Source organism: Malaclemys terrapin, chromosome 6, assembly GCF_027887155.1.
Source record: "Malaclemys terrapin pileata isolate rMalTer1 chromosome 6, rMalTer1.hap1, whole genome shotgun sequence".
NCBI lineage: Eukaryota > Metazoa > Chordata > Testudines > Emydidae > Malaclemys > Malaclemys terrapin.
Genome location: NC_071510.1, coordinates 7,812,373 through 7,832,899, shown reverse-complemented (window position 1 = coordinate 7,832,899; position 20,527 = coordinate 7,812,373). Strand labels below are relative to the sequence as shown.

General features: G+C 42.7%; 1 protein-coding gene across 2 annotated transcripts in view; it reads left to right on the top strand.

Moving 5' to 3' along the window:
• The first annotated feature begins 9,552 nt into the window (after positions 1 to 9,552).
• Positions 9,553 to 20,527, top strand: part of LOC128839866 (S-adenosylmethionine synthase-like) — a 30,798-nt gene continuing 19,823 nt past the window's right edge. Inside the window, exons 1-3 of one of the 2 annotated variants that reach the window (XM_054033217.1) lie at positions 9,553 to 9,755; positions 13,364 to 13,441; positions 19,511 to 19,633. In XM_054033217.1, the coding sequence (XP_053889192.1) occupies positions 9,683 to 9,755; positions 13,364 to 13,441; positions 19,511 to 19,633 (274 nt within the window). In that variant the 5' untranslated portion in view covers positions 9,553 to 9,682. The remainder of the gene's footprint in view (positions 9,756 to 13,363; positions 13,442 to 19,510; positions 19,634 to 20,527) is intronic. The other variant, XM_054033216.1, reaches the window with a different exon arrangement.

Below are 20,527 nucleotides of genomic sequence, written 5' to 3'. Positions count from 1 at the left end.
TCACTCCCTCTGCCGAATTGTCGCCGAAGACTGAAGCGGCAGTGGTAGAGCAGATCGCAATCGCGGCTTTTTTTTTTTTTTTTTTTTTTCCCCCACTTTTTTTCTTTTTGCTGCTTTGGGGGAAAAAAAAACTCCACGTTTGGGTTGGCTGGCTATGGGCCTGCACGTAAGTAACTTATGTGAGTAGTCTAACTGAGGTCAATAGGAGCACTCTTACCTGTTAACTTATGTGTGTGTGTGTGTTTGCTGAATTGGGGCTAAGATCTTACTTTCTTGGGGACTAAGAAATACTTCCGATTCACAGAGTTTAAGGCCAGAAGGGACTATTCGCTCATCTAGTCTTATCTCCTATATATCACAGGCCATTAATTTTCATCCAGTTACCCCTGTACTGAGTGCAATAACTTGTGTTTGACTAGATCATATCTTCCAGAAAGGCTTCCAGTCTTGATTTGAAGACCTTGAGAAATGAAGAAACCACCACCTCCATTAGTGGGTGGTCCCAATGGTTAAATACCCTGACTGTTAAAAATGTGTGTCTAATTCCTGATCTGAATTTGTCTGGCTTCAGCTTCCAGCACTGGTTTTTGTTATACCCTTTTCCACTAGATTAGAGCCTTTTAATACCTGGAATTTTCTCCCTGTGAAGATACTTACCCCCTGTAATTAAGTCAATTTAGTTTTTATGGTAAGCTAAACAGATTGGGCTCTTGAAGAATCTGTCTACAGTGCAATTAAAAACTCATGGGGCTTGGACTAAGGGGCTATTTAATTGCAGTATAGACATTTGGGCTTGGGCTAGACTCCCGCCAATAGGACCCCGCAAGGGGGGAGTGTCCCAGAGCTTGGGCTGCCCCTGAAGCCCGAATGTCTACACACAATTAAACAACCCTTTAGCGTGAGCCCAAGTCAGCAGGCACGGGCCAGCTGAGATTCTCTCTCCAGTCCTTAAACAGGACTGGAGAGTTTTTGTGGGTTTTCTGTACCCTCTCAATTTTTTCAACTTCTCAAACTACCAATCCTCTATTCCTTTCACACTCAAAACTTCCAGTGATGTCTCTGAATTCTGTGTAGAGGAACATTAATGTGTCAGTTCATACTTAGTAAGAGATAAAAGTACATAGGAACTAACTTTTCTCAAAATAGTGCCTGGGTATTTTTAGTTTGCATCATTGTCTTCCTCTCTTACTTGGTACTTTGTTTAAAAATACAGTAAAGCAATACATTAAATGAGTTAATAATTTTCAGAAAGGCTCTATAAAATTCATTGATGTTGGTTGAAAGTGCTTTTATTGCTCTAGATCACATACCCTTTTGAGCAATCACTGCTCTACAAATATTGCCCAAATGTCTGAGCACTGGGTTCCTTCAGCACAGGGCACTGAAAGCTTTTCCTCTTCAGCAAATTAGATGGGGCAGGCAGACATTGCCAAACTGATACCAGGGGCCTGTGCGCTACATGCAATTGCTGGTGGTCTGTGAAGAGCTGACTACTCGTGGCTGTGGCTTCTAACAGAAGGCTTGTTTTCACTGCAGAGCTAACCTGAGTTATAATTGAAGTGTTGAGAGTGGTGGTACTTTAACATAGAATCATAGAAGATTAAGGTTGGAAGAGACCTCAGGAGGTCATCTAGTCCAACCCCCTGCTCAAAGCAGGACCAACACCAACTAAATCCTCCCAGCCAGGGCTTTGTCAAATCGGGCCTTAAAAACCTCTAAGGATGGAGATTCCACCACCTCCCTAGATAACCCATTCCAGTGCTTCACCACCCTCCTAGTGAAATAGTTTTTCCTAATAGCCAATGTAGACCTCCCCCAATTCAACTTGAAACCATTGCTCCTTGTTCTGTCATCTGCCACCACTGAGAACAGCCGAGCTCCATCCTCTTTGGAACCTCCCTTCAGGTAGTTGAAGGCTGCTATCAAATCCCCCCTCACACTTCTCTTCTGCAGAATAAATAAGCCCAGTTCCCTCAGCCTCTCCTCATAAGTCATGTACCCCAGCCTCGTAATCATTTTCATTGCCCTCTGCTGGACTCTCTCCAATTTGTCCACATTCTTTCTGTAGTGGGGGCCCAAATCTGGACGCAATACTCCAGATATGGCCTCACCAGTGCTGAGTAGAGGGGAATAATCACTTTCCTCAAGCTGCTGGCAATGTTCCTACTAATGCAGCCCAATATAGTGTTAGCCTTCTTTGCAACAAGGGCACACTGTTGACTCATATCCAGCTTCTTGTCCACTGTAATCCACAGGTCCTTTTCTGCAGAACTGCGGCTTAGCCAGTTGGTCCCCAGCCTGTAGCAGTGCATGGGATTCTTCCGTCCTAAGTGCAGGACTCTGCACTTGTCCTTGTTGAACCTCATCAGATTTCTTTTGGCCCAATCCTCCAATTTTTCTAGGTCCCTTTGCACCCTATTCCTACCCTCCAGCATATCTACCTCTCCCTCCAGCTTAGTGTCATCCGCAAACTTGCTGAGGGTGCAATCCATTCCATCATCAAGATCATTAATGAAGATGTTGAACAAAACCGGCCCCAGGACCCACCCTTGGGGCACTCTGCTTGATACCGGCTGCAAACTAGACATCGAGCTGCTGATCACTATCTGTTGAGCCTGTCAACCTAGCCAGCTTTCTATCCATCTTATAGTCCATTCATCCAATTCATACTTCTTTAACTTGCTGGCAAGAATACTGTGGGAGACAGTATCAAAAGCTTTGCTAAAGTCAAGATATATCATGTCCACCACTTTCCCCATATCCACAGAGCCAATTATCTCCTCATAGAAGGCAATCAGGTTGGTCAGGCATGACTTGCCCTTGGTGAATCCATGTTGACTGTTCCTGATCACCTTCCTCTCCTCCAAGTGCTTCAAAATGGATTCCTTGAGGACCTGCTCCATGATTTTTCCAGGGACTGAGGTTCCCCGGATTCTCCTCCTTCCCTTTTTTAAAGATGGGCACTACATTTGCCTTTTTCCAATCATCTGGGACCTCCCTGGATCGCCAGAAGTTTTCAAAGATAATGGTCAGTGGCTCTGCAATCACATCAGCCAACTCTCTCTGCACCCTCGGATGCATTACATCCAATCTATGAACTTGTGCATGTCCAGCTTTTCTAAATAGTCTTTAACCCATTCTTTCACCACTGAGGGCTGGACACCTGCTCCCCATACTGTGCTTCCCAGTGCAGCGGTGTGGGAGCTGACCTTGTCTGTGAAGACTGAGGCAAAAAAAGCATTGAGTACTTCAGCTTTTTCCACATCATCTGTCTCTAGGTTGCCTCCCCCATTCAGTAAGGAGCCCACACTTTCCCTGACCTTGTTGCTAACATACCTGTAGAAACCCTTCTTGTTACTCTTAACATCCCTTGCTAGCTGCAACTTCAGTTGTGCTTTGGCCTTCCTGATTATACCCCTGCATGCTGGAGCAATAATTTTATATGCCTCCCTCGTCATCTGTCCAAGTTTCCACTTCCTGTAAGTTTCCTTGTTGTGTTTAAGCTCACCGAATATGTCTCTGTTAAGCCAAGCTAGTCGCCTGCCATACTTGCTGTTCTTTCTTCAAATCAGGATGGTTTGTTCCTGTGCCCTCAATAAGGCTTCTTTAAAATACAGCCAGCTCTCCTGGACTCCTTTCCCCCTCATATTAGCCTCCCAGGGGATCCTGCCCATCAGTTCCCTGAGGGAGTCAACGTCTGCTTTTCTGAAACGCAGGGTCCGTATTCTGCTGCTCTCCTTTCTTCTTTTGTCAGGACCCTGAACTCGACCATCTCATGGTCACGGCTGCCCAGAATTGGCTTGACTCAGGTACAAGCAACAGCTTGAGCTAGCACAACTAGTGAGCTGCTAATCCCATCACTCTGTGCAGCTTAAGTGTTGTTCTGCCCTCACCTGAGCTAGGTTAACTTGAGGAGTTAACTGAAGTGTAGATAACCAGAGTTAACTCTGCAATGACGACCTAGCCTGAGACAGAACTGATGGGAGTGGGAAGGTGAAAATTCCTCAGGTCAGCTCTGCAGCGATGTATATGAAATACTTGACAATGGCTAGGCAACTGGTGTGCTGCGATGGGTTAGTATTTTAAGGAGCAATCCGTTCACTGTTTGTCCTTCCTCATTTGTGTGTACTCCCCTGATAACTCCAATAATAGACCAAGATTTTCAGAGTAATTTTTGGTGCCTCCATTTGTGGGTGCTCTACTTGAGACACCTTAGAGGCTTGTGTTTCAGGCAGTGAGCACCTGCTGTCTAAAGCAGGCCCCTTTAAAGTGTCTCAGGCAGAGCACCCAAAAATTGGGGCACCAAAAGTCAGTTGTAATTCTTGAAAATCTTATCTCTAAGCTCTTATTCCATGTGCACATCACCTAGCATAATGGGGTCTTCATCCCTGTTGGGTCCTGCAGGTGTTACGGCAATACACATAATGAAATTAGCCAAAGTACAGTCACCATTTCATAAAGGACTGAGCTTATTCAGTCACCTTAATTATCTTTAAGGCTATGCTTTCCAAATAGTATTTGTCTATATAAACAATTGCTGACATTGCTATAGGGGTATTGTAGGATTGGAAGTAGGAAGGAAGGTGGTGGTCTCGGTCTGCAGGGTCAGAATGGGAGGGGAGATGATCTACCAGACACCTCTTCAGACGTGGCCTAAACATCAACAAGTTTAAGAACCTCTGAGGCAGGGCATCGCTTTTAGTCTCTGTCACGGAGTCAGAGGTCTGATGTTCTGGAACTGCTCTGTATGAAGCCAGTCAGGACTCTGGGGTAACCGCCTCCTCTCTCTGAGCAGACTGTCACCAGGGCAGGAAGCTTACACAGCTTCACCCTTCCTGGGTCTGACTTTGGAGCATTCAGCATCCCCTTCCACACTGTGTGCTTCCCGCAGCGAGTCCACCCAGATGGGGCTGCTGGGAAAGCCAGAGGGCCCTGCACCCCAACTCTGTAGTCAACAGTGACTCTCAGCCAGCATAAAACAGAAGGTTTATTAGTCGACAGGAACACAGTGTAGAACAGAACTTCTTAGCCCAGAAATCAGTGACTTTCAGCCAAGTCCATCTTGGGGGAATCCCAGGCCAGACACCCTGGACTCCCCGTTCCAGTCCCCCCCGCAAGCAGACTGCCCAGCTTCCAGTAACCTGACCTTAGACACCCCCATTGCTCCGCCTGGTCTTTGTTTCACTTCCCAGGCAAAGTGTCACCTGGTCGCATCCCCCTCCTGGGTCTCAAGTTACAAAGGGCACCAGCCATAGCCTATGTGCAGGTAGCTGAGCAGCCTTACCTGCCCCCGAGGGTCTCAGCTACAGTCACACACCCTTATCCCACCACCTAGGCATTGGTGCAACACCCAGGGAAACTGAGGCACACACAGTATTCATGCAAAACAGTAAAACTCACATAGGCTTAACAGTAAGACTTATATAGGCTCACATACAACATAACAAGGGAGAATCCCCACTTTGTCACAGTCCCATTGTTGAGGGATTGCTGATACTCAGCCAGTTGTCTTTCCCAGTGACCCCAAAATAACCTTGTATATTGTCACCTTTTAATTCTCATTTCTCACTCAGCCAGTGACTCAAATACAATACTGGTAAGAGGGTCATCACTTACCATCTGTAGGTTATTAGAAAAAGAATAAAACTGTTTATAATTTTTAAAGGTTGTTTTTTTTCCTCCCAAATATAGAATATTGTTCTATAAAATTCATTATTGAAGTAAAATACAATGTTTGGACACTATACTGCTCAAAGAGAAAAGTCTATTTTCCCCTCATGCTTACATGACAAAAAAAATCTGCATGCTGCCTCTTTACAATCTCCAAATGTTTCACTTAATATCACTTGTGCCCATTTTAGAGGAAAGAATAGGACCTAAAGTTGAGATAGGGATGTGCAAAGCACCCGGCACTGGCCTGACTCTGTTCCTATTGAAGTTATTGCTGAAACTCCCATTGAAGTCAGTGGGAGAAGAGAGCATCAGTGACAGACCTGCGGGTGGCTATATTACAACAGAAAAACTTCAAAAACAGACTCCAAAGAGAGACTGCAGAGCTAGAATTGATATGCAAACTAGACACAATCAACTCCGGTTTGAATAAGGACTGGGAATGGCTGAGCCATTACAAACGTTGACTATCTCCCCTTGTAAGTACTCTCACACTTCTTATCACACTGTCTGTACTCGGCTAGCTTGATTATCACTTCAAAAGTTTTTTTTTTTTTTTCTCTTAATTAATTGGCCTCTCAGAGTTGGTAAGACAACTCCCACCTGTTTATGCTCTCTGTATGTGTGTATATATATCTCCTCATTATATGTTCCATTCTATATGCATCCGAAGAAGTGGGCTGTAGTCCACGAAAGCTTATGCTCTAATAAATTTGTTAGTCTCTAAGGTGCCACAAGTACTCCTGTTCTTCTTTTTGCGGATACAGACTAACACGGCTGTTACTCTGAAACTTGTCATTATGCAAGGCACTGCATTTAGCCGTATGGAATGGAAATCCATCAACCTCATGAAAAAACTCGTACAGATACAGACAGACATCATCTTCCTTTCCAAATGCAAGCAGATGGACATCATACCAAAAGGACTAAAGGTAAAAAATCCATTACAATCTACATATCACACAGACTATGCTGAGAGACTGTGTCACACACTCTCAAAGAAACTGCGAAACCACCTGATCAGCATCCTATACAGCAAACAGGGAAAGATTAAGAATGAGCTCTCAGAACTGGATACTCTCATAAGAAACCAACCTTCCACACAAACTTCCTCATGGATAGACTTTACAAAAACTAGACAAGCCATTTACAAGACAAACTTTGCCTCTCTACAAAGGAAAAAGGACACTAAACTATCTAAACTGCTACATGCCACAAGCAGCCACAACAGTAGTTCCCTTAACCCACCCAGCAATATTGTTAATCTTTCCAGCTATACTCTTAGCCCAGCAGAAGAGTCTGTCCTATCTCGGGGCCTCTCCTTTTGTCCCTCCAGACCCATGAATATGATACAGTTCTGCGGTGACCTAGAATCCTACTTTCGACGTCTCCGACTCAAAGAATATTTCCAACATACCTCTGAACAGCATACTAACCCACAGAATCCTCCCTACCAGCACTACAAAGAAAAGGATTCTGCATGGACTCCTCCGGACGGACGAAACAACAGACTGGATTTCTACATAGATTGCTTCCGTCGACGTGCAAAGGCTGAAATTGTGGAAAAGCAACATCACTTGCCACATAACCTCAGCCATGCTGAACACAACGCCATCTACAGCCTCAGAAACAACCCTGACATCATAATCAAAAAGGCTGACAAAGGAGGTGCTGTCGTCATCATGAATAAATTGGAATATGACCAGGAGGCTGCTAGACAGCTCTCTAACACCACATTCTACAGGCCATTATCCTCTGATCCCACTGAGGATTACCTAAAGAAACTAACCATCTGCTAAAAAAACTCCCTGACAAAGCACAGGAACAAATCCGTACAGACACATGCCTAGAACCCCGACCAGGGGTATTCTATTTGCTACCCAAGATCCATAAACCTGGATATCCTGGACGCCCCATCATCTCAGGCATTGGCACCCTAACATCAGGCTTGTCTGGTTATGTAGACTCTGTCCTAAGACCCTACGCTACCAGCACTCCCAGCTATCTTCGAGACACCACTGACTTCCTGAGGAAACTACAATCCATCGGTGATCTTCCAGAAAACACCATCCTGGCCACTATGGACGTAGAAGCCCTCTACACCAATATTCCACACAAAGATGGATTACAAGCTATCAGGAACAGTATCCCTGATAATGTCACAGCTAACCTGGTGGCTGAACTTTGTGATTTTGTCCTCACCCACAACTATTTCACATTTGGGGACAATATATACCTTCAAGTCAGCGGCACTGCTATGGGTACCCGCATGGCCCCACAATATGCCAACATTTTTATGGCTGACTTAGAACAACGCTTCCTTAGCTCTCGTCCCCTAACGCCCCTACTCTACTTGCGCTACATTGATGACATCTTCATCATCTGGACCCATGGAAAAGAAGCCCTTGAGGAATTTCACCATGATTTTAATAATTTCCATCCCACCATCAACCTCAGCCTAGATCAATCCACACAAGCGGTCCATTTCCTGGACACTACTGTGCTAATAAGCGATGGTCACATCAATACCACCCTATACCGGAAACCTACTGACCGCTACACTTACCTACATGCCTCCAGCTTCCATCCAGGACACACCACACGATCCATTGTCTACAGCCAAGCTCTAAGATATAACCGCATTTGCTCCAATCCCTCGGATAGAGACAAGCACCTACAAGATCTCTATCAAGCATTCTTAAAACTACAATACCCACCTGCTGAAGTGAAAAAACAGATTGACAGAGCCAGGCGAGTACCCAGAAGTCACCTCCTACAAGACAGGCCCAACAAAGAAAATAACAGAACACCACTAGCTGTCACCTTCAGCCCCCAACTAAAACCTCTCCAGCGCATCATCAGAGATCTACAACCTATCCTGAAAGATGATCCTTTACTCTCACAGATCTTGGGAGACAGACCTGTCCTCGCTTACAGACAACCCCCCAACCTAAAGCAAATACTCACCAGCAACCACACATCACTGAACAAAACCACTAACCCAGGAACCTATCCTTGTAACAAACCCCGATGCCAACTCTGTCCACATATCTATTCAAGTGACATCATCATAGGACCTAATCACATCAGCCATACCATCAGGGGCTCGTTCACCTGCACATCTACCAATGTGATATATGCCATCATGTGCCAGCAATGCCCCTCTGCCATGTACATTGGCCAAACCAGACAGTCTCTACGCAAAAGAATTAATGGACACAAATCTGACATCAGGAATCAAAATACTCAAAAACCAGTGGGAGAACACTTTAACCTGTCTGGTCATTCAGTGACAGACCTGCGGGTGGCTATATTACAACAGAAAAACTTCAAAAACAGACTCCAAAGAGAGACTGCAGAGCTAGAATTGATATGCAAACTAGACACAATCAACTCCGGTTTGAATAAGGACTGGGAATGGCTGAGCCATTACAAACGTTGACTATCTCCCCTTGTAAGTACTCTCACACTTCTTATCACACTGTCTGTACTCGGCTAGCTTGATTATCACTTCAAAAGTTTTTTTTTTTTTTTTTTCTCTTAATTAATTGGCCTCTCAGAGTTGGTAAGACAACTCCCACCTGTTTATGCTCTCTGTATGTGTGTATATATATCTCCTCATTATATGTTCCATTCTATATGCATCCGAAGAAGTGGGCTGTAGTCCACGAAAGCTTATGCTCTAATAAATTTGTTAGTCTCTAAGGTGCCACAAGTACTCCTGTTCTTCTTTTTGCGGATACAGACTAACACGGCTGTTACTCTGAAACTTGTCAAACACAAAAGGCTTTTGAAAATCCCCTCCTCGTTGTCAGAAGCAGTTCTCTGTATCTTCCTCTAGGAGCAATCTAAATCTATTGAACTTCTGACTAGTGACCACACAGAAACAATTACATCAGCTATTTGCGTAGATAAGTTAACCTTTTCCCCACAACTTTCTCTCTGTGTTTCCTCTGAAATCTAGTTTGCTGCAGATTTTCCTTGCCTACAGACTCTCTAAAGATACTAAACCATGTCAAGCAACACTTCAAAAAAAGAGAAGATATTTCTCTTTACCTCAGAGTCTGTTGCAGAAGGACATTCTGGTAAGTAAAAATGTCAAGTCTTTCCTTTTATCAGCTAGATGCATGGAAGAACATGTTCTGCAACTTGATCTGGTTTGGCTTTCTGACCAAGCAGAGAGAAACAAGAACCAGCCACGGTGTATATTTAGCCATTCAGAACAAATTTTCTCTGTTGGGAAAAGTTTGTCTTCTTTTTGTTTAGCATTCAGTATAATTAATATAGGTTTGATCAAAATTGAATAGAATCTCATTTTCAAGACTTACCAGGGGAAAAAAGCATTTTCTATGTGGTGTTCTTAGAAGACTAGAAGTTACTGAATTTCACAGTTTAGCAATACCTTCAGCAATTGCCCAGTGCCCCAGGACTTCTGAATTATTCAGTGCACTGGTGATGAGCAGCAATGCCCATTGGAGCTGTATTTCAGACACTCTCTTACTGAATGCCTCATGCTGATCCCCTTAAGACTAGTCTGTACTTGCCTTGAGCCATATAGGCTAATCCTAACCTCTTAGTAGGGCTCCAGTTGAAGGGCAAAATGTTGTCAATACTTGCTGTTTATTAAGTTCAACTGCTTTTCACACAGCTTCCCCCCCCCCCCAGATTTATTTGGAAGCCTTCTTAAGTGAGCTTGACTCATTAAGGGGAGAGAGGCTCCTACTGTTTATCGAGGCAGTCTGAGTCTTTAACAGGAGCCTCGGTCCCTTAGATTGGCAGTAAAGCAGCATTATATTTTTAAACACTTGGATGAGAAAACTCAAAGCTAAGGCTGTGATAATACCATGAACGATGTCTGCTGCCTTTTCTAACAAAATGTAAGGCAGGGTAGAATGTACTTTGTTGCGGGCAGGATTGGGTGGGCAAAACAGACTGCGGTAATTTGTGGGAAAACACTACATTTCTTGACAGTTTGTCATAAATAGCATTTCAGCAATGTAAAGCAAGTGTTCCTTTTTTGTAGTGAAGGTTTTTAATACTTAAGTTTAAGTGAGGGCTAGAAAGAGATTTGATGTCTATTATAACAGGGTTTAAAGTATTTTCTACATGGTTTAAGCAAGATTTGTTTTATTCCTTTTGTTGTAAAAATTGTGTCTGAATTCCATTAATATATTAACTGACTTTTTTTTTAATAGCACGGGGGAATCTGTCTCTCTTGTGGGATTTGTGGGATCTAAGGGTTTTACAGATGGGAGCGGGATAAAAATGCAAGATATAATGTGGGGTCAGGTGGGAGTGGGTATTGCGGGGCAGGATGGGAGCGGGATTTAAAAAATAATGCCACACAGGGCTCTAGCCTGGAAAAGGGAGCCCTGGAAACCACTGGAGGGTGGCACCTTTATGTGGCAGGTGCTGTTTTTGGTGTGCAGTACATGCAAGTAGCTGGAACAGCTACAAAAGCACATGGTTTATGGAGACTTCTAGTGGGGAGAAAGCCATGAAACACTGCTCCCTACAGTCTGCTTTCTCTCTTGGCTCCTCTCCTCTTGCCTAAAGAGAGGAGAAGATGAGGTTTTGGTGGCCTTGCTGTCTGTCTTGTTTAATTCCATAGCAATGTAGAATGCATCTTAGGATAGCTAACATCCTGAAAGAACAAAGTCTGCTGCTAGCTAGAAAACATTCTTTCATCTCTTCAGATTAGAGGCAAATAATTCATTGAGTGAATTTCACCTTCACATATTGATGTCAGATAACAACATTTTCGAACATTGGTCATATCTTCATTAACTGCTTAGCGATTAACTCTTGTCCGCCAGCTCACCCTGGCTGATTGACTTACGTAACTGACAAAGGTTCTGATCCTACAAGTAAGTACGCTAGCATGGAGTCTGAATAAGACTCTGAACAGGTACAGAAGTCCACGCCCGCGCACTTCCTTGCAGGAAACAGCAAATTGTAAGTTTTACAACTGACTAGCAAAGGAAAATAATTAGCCTTTGATCAATAGTCAGTCACACTTACTTGATTTTCATGAGTATTTGCATTGGTAAAGCACTAGCACAAGATCATTCATGGAAAACAAATATGAAAAGATCAAAACGCTGAAATTCACTTTCCTGTTGCAGCTACAGAATATGTTCACTCAACCACAGAACTATTGTTCACCGGACTGAAATGTACTTGTACCTCATATGCACCAACATAACAAGCCTGTGAGTGCTGACATAAAAATTATACACCAAAGCGTCACTATATTTATGTGGCTCACAGATTCTTGGTGCTCTTCCTTTTCATTTTGGTCTGTTCTTAATTTGAACTTGAGTAATGGTGATAAACATTAAGGCCCAGATTTTAAAAGATATTTAAATGCTTAAAGATGCAGGTAGGTTCCCAATGAGATTTTTCAGAAGCATCAATAGGACTTTGGGTGCCTAGGTGCTTTGGAGAAACCCCACTGCTCATCTATCTGCATGCTTAGGGACCTAAATACTTTAAAAAAATCTGGCCCTATGTTTCTAGTAATTCAAGTAAAGCCGGAAGTAACTTTAAAATGTCAAGTTGTGATTTTTTTCAGCATAAATACATACTTCTTTGTTTGCATGGTACTCAGTCCAAATGCTTGCTGACTTTAAGTCCCTGGTGTAGGTTGGGCTCACCCTCTGAATCTTAAGTCACTGCTTCACTGTCACAGAAAAAAATACTGTTGCTGTGCATAGTTGTTAGCTTTGCTCCAAATATTAGGGGCACGTAAACTCTCTGGTTGAAATTAATGTCCTTAAATCGCTGCCCCGTTTGCAGATGAAGACAGGAAGAAAATAATTTTATCTTATGAATATTAAGTCCTGCTTACCTCAACACCTGTCTATAATCACATCACAGCCTGTTTATCTTCTCTTCAAATTCCACATTTGCTTGCCTTAGAAGAGCTCTGAAAAGAGAGGAATTGTTTTTCACATGAAATGGAAGTTTGAAAATAAAATTTTCAACAAACTTAATTGGCTCAGGTCTCTGCTGACACACAGTACAGATTTTTGGATCTAATCTGTCTTTCCATAGGCTCAATGCACTGCTCTAATAAATTACATATTTATAAACAATCTATTATAGTATTTTTCTTTAACATTTTCTTCTAGTTCTGATCTAGTTACAGCTCACCTTTTTGTCCAGATTATTTGTACAGTGATAATGCTTAAAAGTTAATCTCCAGTAAGCATTGGGTATCCTAGAGTATTAGACACTGTACAAAGTAAAATATAGTCCTTGTCCCAAAGATTAGCTACCATTTGATTCAATACCTTTTTCAGTGGCTGTGGAGTTTTTCCCTGAAACTAAGTTTTCAGACCATTTTAACAGAAGGCTATTTCCCCTCCTGGTGACTCATTATAACTTGGGGCGCCTAAGGTACTGGAAGATGGCAGGGATGTGTCTGCTGTTGTGGACTGGAGGGGGAGGAAAAAGTAAAGGCATAAATCCATTTCTGTGTATTTGGTTGCCAAACTTGCATCTAGGCAGGTACTTAAAAACTAGAACTCTAATTTCCATTGGGAAGGAAATTCTGTTTGTGCATCTCCTTCTTTGTGGTGCCTACCTGATGCTCTTAGTACCTGGCATACTTCTGGAGATCATGTTTGTATTATGTTTTAAAAATATTTATTACAGGGAACAACTAAATAATATATTACTTTTTGCCTAGATAAAATGTGTGATCAGATCAGCGATGCTGTCCTTGATGCCCATATCAGAGTTGATCCAGATGCTAAGGTTGCTTGTGGTAAGTACTTTTTTCTGATTAAGAAAAAATAAATTTAAAAGAGTAAAATAAATAATACTCTACATTTGCATAGCTTTACATTCAAAGATTTATTTATTAGATGGCCAAAAAGCCACGAGTCCATAATCAAGAAAGAAGACAACTTTGGCTAAAAGCCCAAATGGGTTCAGTGTTAAGTGAAAGCAATAGTTAGAAATTAAAAAAGGAATATATACCAAATGGAGAAGGAGGAAATAGCACTGGATATAAAATAGAAGTTCTGAAGTGTAGAAATTTGATAAAGGAAGCTAAAGACACCAGAGAAAAATCCAAAGCTGGCAGGACTAAGGACAATAAAGAGTTGAAGTATATTGGGGAGGGGGGGAATGTGTTCAATAAATATTTCTGGGTTTTTTTTGTAAAGAACCATGATGATATACTTGTATCACATGAGGATGATGAAGTATTTTCCAGTCTGTTAGTAACTGAGGATGACATTAGACAACATCTGCTAGGGATAAATATTTTAAAATCAGCAGGCCCCGATAACTTGCACCTACAAGTCCTAAAAGAATTGGATGAGGAGATCCCTGGCTTGATTGTGTTAATTCTTAATAAATCTTGGAATACCAAGGAAATTCCAGAAGACTGGAAGAGTACTGATGTGCCAGTATTCAAAAAGGGCAAGCAGGATGTTCCAAGGTGTCCCTGGTTGATTACCCTGACATCAATCCTGGGGAAAATAATGGAAAAGCTGATACAGGAATCAGTGAACAATTAAAGGATAGCAGTATAATTAGTGCTAGTCAATGTGGTTTTATGGAAAATGAGTCTTGTTTTATTCTTTGAGATTACAAGTTTGGTTGATAAAGGTAACTTTGTGGATGTAATAAATGTAGTGGGTTTTTTTTATCAGACATTTGACATAGTGCTGCATGATATTCTGATTCAGTGTTAGCATTATACAGTATCAATAGAGCATACATGATGTGGATTAAAAACTGGCTAACTGACATATCTCAAAGTAGTTGTCAAAGAGGAGTTTGTGAATGGGTTTGTTTCTTGTGGGGTTCTGCATCTATTCTAGACGTGAGGATATTTAAACTTTGAATCAGTGATCTAGAAGTAAGTATAAAATCACTGCCGATTAAATTTGTAGGTAACACGAAGACTGACCAAGCGGTAAATAATGAGGAGGCCAGGGTAGTCATATAGATTGATCTGGATCCCTTGGTAAGCTGGGCCCACTCAAACATAATTTGTTTTAATACAGACAAATGCCAGGATATATATCTAAGAAGAAGGAATGCAGGCCATACCTGTAGAAGAGGGACTGTATCTTGGACATCAGTGACTTTGAAAAGAATGCAGGGGTCATAGTGGACAAGCAACTCAACAGGAGCCCCGAGTGTGATGCTGTGACAAAAGGGGCTAATGCAGTGGTATAAACAGGAGAGTACTCAGTTGGGAGTTGATTTTACCTCCGTATACAGCATTTGTGAGACCAATGTGAGAATTCTGCATCCAGTTCTGGTGTCAACAAATTAAAAAGGATATTGCAAAATTGGAGAGGGTGCAGAGAAGCCACAAAGTGAACTGAGGACTGGAGAAAATGCCGAACAGACTTAAGGAACTCTATCTATTTTGCTCATCAGAAATAAGATTGAGATATGACTTGATTACAGTATATAAGTACCTTCATAGGGAGAAAATCCCAGGTACTCAGGGGCTCTTTAATCTAGAAAAGAGAGGCATAACAAGACCCAGTAGCTGAAAGCTGAAGCCAGACAAATTCAAATTAGAAATAAGGCACAGTGCTTTAACAGAGAGGGTAATTAACCATGAGAACAAACTACGAAGGGCAGTGTTGGATTCTCCATCTCTTGATGTCTTCAAATCAAGACTGGGTGCCTTTCTGGAAGATATGCCTTAGCCAAACACAAGTTACTGGGCTCAGTGTAGGGATAATGGAGTGAAATGTAATGGTCTGTGATATACAGGAGGTCAGACTAAATGATCTAATGGTCTCTTCTGGCCTTAAACTCTATGAATCTGTGGAGGATCTCAAAGCAATATATGTACACAAGTTAATCTTAACATCTCTGTTACACAGCTATTAATTTCATTTTACAAATCTGTTAAAGCTAGCTATATAGGTGAAAAGTTACTGGGTGAAAATGTAGTTTTGAAGGCCTCAATTTCACTTTCCATGAAGTTTCATGAACCAATTCTTTTTGCAAATGGGCTCTGAAATTGTCTTCCAGCACCACCTTAATCTGAGACGGACATCTGCTTCATCAAAGTACTGATGACACGGTGGTAGCAGTAAATCCAGACTGAAGATGCTGCCACAGATTGAAGGAGGATAGCTCAGGAGATGGAATAGCTATTCTACTATTTTTTTCTAAGTTCAAGTGCAGCAAAATCTCACTTGAATCAAAATCATTTTAGGCATCCATTTAATCAGAAATCGGAGATGAGAATCACTGGAGTGTGCTGCTAATCTGTAAACCTCTAGACAGCTAAGGCTTCCCAGAGAATCCAAGAGATACTGTCTGAAACTGAAGTTCACAAGACTCTCCTTGGGAGTCTGAAACATCTGTGTAGACAACACCTCTGATACAATTGTGCAAAACCTCTGACGTTTTTGGATTCATCCAGGCCACTAAGGGATTTGGTCACCATCTACCTTGAGTCTGGGAGTCGCCCACTGCTAGTTCTCTGGTGGCAACAAAGGAGGTGACCCACACCCAAACGGGCAGTATGCGACCATCACGAGCCATTGACCAGCAGGGGAATTGTAAAGAAGAGATTTACAATTCTGTAAGAGACAGTTGCGCAAGCACCACACAATGGGGATTGCTCAACTCTATGACTCAGCTAGGACCATCAGGACATGTCTGGGCCAGTATCTTTCCTGGGACGTGAATAAAGAGTATAAAATAAGGGACAGTGGCATCATGAGACTACTTCTCTCCTCCCCCACCTACACTGAAGGCAACAATAATGATGGGAAGACAAAGACTTCAAACTGAGAAGGAAATTCAGCTTGTGTATTAAGATATGTAACCTGCTTGCGACATCCTGTGGGCTGGGAAAAGCTGTTTGATTCAAATCCTCCTTAGTCTAATAGAGTTTAGGATTTAGACTGTGATTTTACTTTTTATTTCTTAGGTAACTGTCTTTGACCTTTATGCCTACCACTTATACTCACTTAAAATCTGTCTTTCTGTAGTTAACTTATTTTAATGTTTTATCTTTACCAGTGGGTTTGTCTAAATTCATGGGGAATTTGCTCAGATTACAAAGGCTGGTGCACATCCACTATTCTTTGATGAAGTGGCAAACTAATTAATTAACCTGCGTTGTTCAAGAGAAGGTCTTGAGCAGTGTAAAACAGTACATTTCTGGGGTGCAAGGCTGGGGGAATTTGCTGGTGTTTCTCTGTGTATGGTTCGTGAGTGGCTTAGAGAGCATTCATGTAATTTAGCTGGGCATTTCCCTGCATGTTTTTAACTAAGTGACCACAGCACCTGAAGAGGTTTGCTGCTAGTCACTAACAAAGCATTGAAAGAGACAGCCCAGGCTGGAGAGTTAAGGGAGCACGGTCCCACAGTTCCAGGGTGTACCCCAGGTATCCCATCACAGCTTCACCCTGGTTTTGTCCAAAGTGATTACTCCTTGCAGACTGACCTTAGTATCTTTCCAGCCCTGAATTCACCCCAAAATTGTCCCACTGCAGAGATCCTCATAGAGAAAGTGGTGTTTGCTGCCTTTACAGAGACAGTAAAACACTCTAGCTTGCTAGAAGCACACACTTTACTGAACTTACACAGCACTGATGATTTATAATGAAAGCAAAGCAAGTTTATTAACCAAAGAACATGGATTAAGTGATACCAAATAAACAAGATAAAGGTAGAGCTGGTTACAAGCAAATAAAAGTGAAAATACGAATCTAAAAGTCTAAAACTTAATCTAGCAAGATACACAGTCTTTGTTCAAGGCAGTTTCTCTCATCCACAGTCGCCTTCCCAGCTTTTGCTGGCCAGGACTCAGAGAGATCAAGTCATGTGGTTTCTTTGTCTCCTGAGGTAAAGGATAAAGATGGAATCTCTCTCTGTTCCTTATATCCCTGAAGGGATGTCTTAGGGTACGTCTTCACTACCCGCCGTATCGGCGGGTAGCAATCGATTTATCCGGGATCGATATATCGCGTCTCGTTAAGACGCGATATATCGATCCCCGAACGTGCTCACCGTCGACTCCGGAACTCCACCAGAGCGAGCGGCGGTAGCGCAGTCGACGGGGGAGTCGCGGCCGTCGATCCCGCGCCGTCTGGACCCCAGGTAATTCGATCCAAGATACTTTGACTTCAGCTACGCTATTCGCGTAGCTGAAGTTGCGTATCTTGGATCGATTCCCCCCCCCCCCCAGTGTAGACCAGCCCTAAGTCTTACAAGTCAGAAAGGCCTCCTGGGAATTCAGTCTCCTATGTCTCTCTGGGGTGCAGGTAGGGTGACCAGATGTCCTGATTTTATAGGGACAGTCCCGATATTTGGGGCTTTTTCTTCTATAGACTCCTATTACGCTCCACCCCCGTCCCGGTTTTTCACACTTGCTATCTGGTCACCCTAGGTGTAGGAGCCATGTTAATTCTCTGTCTCTCCAGTTCAGGATCAGAATAAACCCCACTGGTTTAGCTCGATGGCTCTGTGTATTGCTAATATGGAAATTAAGGTAAACCCACATTTCTTTGTCTAGGACAGACCTGTGTATCACCTGGGCTAGGCTGTCTGGCTGTAAACATGTTCCAGTAACATCATACTGAGGGAATTCATAATTGCACATATAACGTTAACACATGCATTTTGCAATGATATTAATAATCAGCATCTTACTAGCTTTCATATACCTCACAAGGCTTATTTTGTACACCTATTATTGCAGTAGTGCAAAGGGTGTGAGTACACGGGTGCCTCGGACATTTCTGATAGCAGGTTGTGACCCACCTTGGATTTAGCATAGGTGGTATCCAGCCCCACACCCAATAAGCATTAATGGTCCGTGGGCAGAGGTATTGTTTGGACTCAATGATTTTGGTTGATTGGTTTTTTGTTTTGAGGGCGAGGAGCAGCTGCTGGCTTTCATTTGATTGTGTTTTAACTATAGACAAAGGTGCCTGCAGCTCAGGACAGCCACTTTGTTGTGCGTACTGTAAATTGAGAGACTGTATTGTAGTAGCTCCTGCCGGGGGGGGAGGGGGGGGGGGGAGGATTCTCACTTAAAATCTGAGCTTGCTGGGCTTGCCACTGTACACACTAAGGTCCAGATTTTTAAAGGTACTTAGGTGTTGCTGCAATCAGCGCTACAATGTCTAACTGATTTAGGAGCCTAAATCCTCTTTTCAAAAGGGATTTAAGCACTTGGGAGCCTAATTCCCATAGACTGTCAATGGCATTTTGGCTCCTAAGTGTCTAGGTGTTGCAACATTCTGCGCAGCAATGGCTAAATACCATTAGAAATCTGGGCCTAAGACTATTCCTGCCCCCAAAGTTTATAGTCTAAACCAAGATAAGAGGCATGAAGTGGGTGCAACAGGCAAGTGGAAGGGAACAGTCACAGGGTCACACTTCAAAGTGCTATAAATTGCCTGCTTGGTCTGCTGGACAGCCAGATGTCATGGCAACTGGCACTTGATGGAGTACAGAGCCATTCTGATGATGCTCCCTCTTTACTGAGAACTCTCCCCATGTCCAGGGCCAGGACGAGCTGTCTTGCTGGCTTTGCACCACCAGGGAAATTCACTAAGGGAATCTCAGGTGGCTAGAACAGTATAAAGCAACTGGAGTAGACAGGAGGATCCATCCCCCGCTGTTGCAAAGGACAAGAGTCTGTGATTGGTATCAAGACAGGTTTAAAAATTAGGCTAAACTTAAGACTTATTTACTGAAGCAATTCCACAACGTGTTCCGTCCAGTCAGCCTCAAACTGTACTACACAGTTGCTTCTAGGACCAAATACTCTTTCAAAAGCCTATACACATAGCGAGAACTTTCATACTACTGTGATGTTATTTCAACTCTACAGAATGTGTGGCCAAAACGGGGATGATCTTGCTCTGTGGAGAGATCACTTCCAAAGCTGTAGTGGATTACCAGCAAATTGTGCGAGAGACCCTCAAGAGGATAGGCTATGATGACTCTTCAAAAGGTGAGTTATGTACTTGCTTCCTGGTTCATGGTCAGTTCTGATTATGTGCTGTCAAATTCCTCCGTAACAGTCCTCAGTGAAATAACATCATGGATGACTCCGATCCTGCAGGAGGAAAAAAGATAATATAAATATGGATGTGTATTGGATGTGGCTTTGAGTCGACATGTCACTCAGAAATTGCTTGTTAGAAGTGCTGAACCCCCACCATTCCAATGAGGTACCGGAGTTGGAGCTTGCACAAATGACAGGATGGTTAGGGATGGAATATGACTTGTCTGCAGGCAAATGGCTTATTATAAAAACAGGAGAACTGGTCTTCCTTGTATTTAAGTTTGAGTAAACTTTGAGACTTAAAGTTCATGCACAAGGGAATTCTTCAGTATTCCTACTAATGTAATTGCTACAAGGGGTTCCTGCAGCAGTGAATCCCTTACGTGACTATTCTATGTCAGCATTTCCCTGAATTCGTCTCAAATATACTTTTGTCTAGTTTCATTAAGTGCCCTTTACAAGAGACAATGAATGAAAGCCCTGCTTCCTTTCACAACAGTCTTCAAACTTTCCTACTTAAATGACTTTAGGCATTGGCATTTGTCCACCAATAACAGAACATGGACAATGTCTCTGGTTGCGTGACCTATGGGATAGAATCTGACACCTCATGAAAAGCATGAGCTTCTACTAATTAGCCTAAATGACCAGAATAGCTTGGGGACTGTAATGTGCAAATATTTATACATGGCCTACCCACTGGAGGTAGACAAAGCCAAGCTGCTGGCATAAGGTTAATTCCTACACTTTGTGTTTGTAACCCAAATACCTCAAATCTTCAGCCAACCTTTTTTGACCTATCCGTGAAGTAACGCTTTTATAGCTGACTTATTTCTGAAA